Raw genomic sequence first — 1,534 nt, forward strand, 5'->3', positions numbered from 1 at the left:
AACTACAGTCTGGCGTTCACCAGTCAGGGACATTACTACATCGGCCACCACAGTTTCTAAACCTCATTGAGATAATTCAGCCAACGAGATATTCCTTTTAATTTTACAAACTCTCGCCTAAATATGTGGGAATGTTCTATATATCATTCACATTCATCATTTCCTCCCCATCAATCAATCCATCAATCAATTCATTTTTCAAGTTTTTCATTGTAATAATGAATAGTCTGTTTTAAGATTCATTATATTCATTTTATTTATTAAATTCAGTTCCATCACCTCCTCAGGGATGTACCCATTATATATATATATATATATATATGTATGTATGTATGTATGTATATATATACATACATATATATATATATATATATATATTTTTTTCTTTAGGGAGACAGTGGATGGGTTGATCCCAGGCACCAGGATACGGCATGGGTGGGCGTTAGGCTCCGGGACCTCAATGATAATCCACCGGTGTTCGTACGCCCGCACGCCCATGTCACTATCAGCGAAGACGCACCGCCCGGGACTTTGCTCACCACCGTCTCCGCCCACGACCCAGATGTAGTAAGTTTCTTGTCCTTGTAGGATTCTTTTATAAAGCAGTGTGTTTTCTCTCTCTCTCTCTCTCTCTCTCTCTCTCTCCCTAAGATACTTTTAAAAAGCAGTCTCTCTCTCTCTCTCTCTCTCTCTCTCTCTCTCTCTCTCTCGCGATATTAAGTTTTATCATTTATTTTTAAGGGGCAATTATCAACTTGGACATAGAAAATATATTACTTCATTTATCATTAGTACTATGAATCATTCAGGATTATCACGGCATAGTTTAGAGAATTCTCATAATTTTTTTAAAATTATTAGTTATTTGGTTCGTCAAGTTCTAGTGATATAAAAATTTAGAAATTTGTTCTCAGTTATCATAAATTTATGTTGTATAAAAATAAATAATTATTCTTTTATTTTCCTTATTTTCCATTTAATTTATACGGCATGACTTTCGGCTTCTACATGTTAGCAATGGCTGTACTAAATTCAATACTTTTTCTTTTCACCTTTCGTTGCTTGATACACATGCGCACACACGCACACATACTGTATATAATTTATATATATATATATATATATATATATGTCTGTTTGTGTGTGTGTGTGTATAATTTATCCACATATACAAATATATATATACATATGTGTATATATAGATATATATATATATATATATATATATATATATATGTGTGTGTGTATGTGTGAGTATATATATATATGTATATGTATATATATATATATATACATAGAGAGAGAGAGAGAGAGAGAGAGAGAGAGAGAGAGAGAGACTGTATATCTCTTAACAGAGCAACCCAGTGTGCTAATGAAGGTTAGAAATATGTTTTTAGGTAATTTAGGATATCGAATGCAGAATTATATATTTTAGCATTAATTCTTTTAAAACGCCTGAAAGAAGTTGCGCTTCGATAAATGAGTCAAACAAAAAAATATTAAAATTATTTTATTCAAGTAATTTATAATGAGA

At 31.7% G+C, this 1,534-nt stretch overlaps 1 protein-coding gene across 1 annotated transcript in view; it reads left to right on the forward strand.

The window, feature by feature from the left end:
- Positions 1–1,534, forward strand: part of LOC137633705 (neural-cadherin-like) — a 105,775-nt gene that overhangs the window by 102,764 nt on the left and 1,477 nt on the right. The window contains exon 10 of the mRNA XM_068365953.1: positions 391–567. Within this exon, the coding sequence (XP_068222054.1) occupies positions 391–567 (177 nt within the window). The remainder of the gene's footprint in view (positions 1–390; positions 568–1,534) is intronic.

Source organism: Palaemon carinicauda, chromosome 43 (assembly GCF_036898095.1).
Source record: "Palaemon carinicauda isolate YSFRI2023 chromosome 43, ASM3689809v2, whole genome shotgun sequence".
In the NCBI taxonomy this organism is placed as follows: Eukaryota; Metazoa; Arthropoda; class Malacostraca; order Decapoda; family Palaemonidae; genus Palaemon; species Palaemon carinicauda.